Source organism: Vigna unguiculata, chromosome 10 (assembly GCF_004118075.2).
Source record: "Vigna unguiculata cultivar IT97K-499-35 chromosome 10, ASM411807v1, whole genome shotgun sequence".
Taxonomy (NCBI): domain Eukaryota; kingdom Viridiplantae; phylum Streptophyta; class Magnoliopsida; order Fabales; family Fabaceae; genus Vigna; species Vigna unguiculata.
In genome coordinates, this window is record NC_040288.1 from 8,402,081 (window position 1) to 8,402,969 (window position 889).

The 889-nt window shown below is 32.4% G+C and overlaps 1 protein-coding gene across 1 annotated transcript in view; it reads left to right on the plus strand.

Moving 5' to 3' along the window:
- The window catches only part of LOC114165891 (ubiquitin-40S ribosomal protein S27a), a 701-nt gene extending 365 nt beyond the window's left edge, over positions 1–336 (plus strand). The window contains exon 1 of the mRNA XM_028050516.1: positions 1–336. This exon is cut by the window's left edge and continues 365 nt beyond it. Coding sequence (XP_027906317.1) covers positions 1–149 — 149 coding nt within the window. The 3' untranslated portion in view covers positions 150–336.
- The last annotated feature ends 553 nt before the right edge of the window (positions 337–889 follow it).

The window sequence follows — 889 nt, forward strand, 5'->3', positions numbered from 1 at the left end:
AGGTTGACGACTCCGGCAAGGTGCAGAGACTCCGCAAGGAGTGTCCCAACGCTGAGTGTGGCGCTGGAACGTTCATGGCCAACCACTTCGATCGCCACTACTGCGGCAAGTGCGGCCTCACCTATGTTTATCAAAAGGCCGATGCTTAATTCTAGTTAATGTTCCATTTGAACTGTTTTTGATGAAACTTTGATGCTCTCTTCATTGTCTCCAATATATCGTTATTTTCGTTAGAATGAAATTGACTCATATTTAATTAGAGTTTGATGAATTTGGTTGAGATTGGATGTTGGATTGAATTATTTAATTGATTCTCGGTTAATTTTTGTGTTGAAATCTAGATTTGTAGGCAAACATGTTTTTGTTTTCTCATTCCTACTGCTTGATTGGAAACTTCAATGGAGAATTATGTTTTGGGTGTCGAGGACGAACGTTGTTTGCTTGGTTTTTTGCGCAGAGATTTACAAATTTTCGTCGTTATTTTTTAAGAATTTTTGTATTCCTAGGGTTACTGTTTTTATTGTAGGGTAATCAAATTGATTTGCTATGCTGTTTCTAGGAAATTATGAATTATATATCTAATTGGTTTTTGTTTTCGCTTATTTTGAAATTCGAAGCTTTGATTTATAACTATTATTTTCTTTTTTAGTTTTTTATTTTTTAGAGTCTGTTTATGATTATCTAGTTTGCTTTTATTCGAGCTTATGTATTTTCAGTAGCATTTATCTGCGAGGCACTTCGTAAATAATAGATAACTCACATTTTTGTTTTGTATGTTTAAAATTTATAGCAATAAATAACTATTGTACACTCTTAAACTAACTTTTTATGAAGGAAGCTAAAAGTTGTATTGAAACTAAAATTAATATTACTGATGTACCTCATTTTT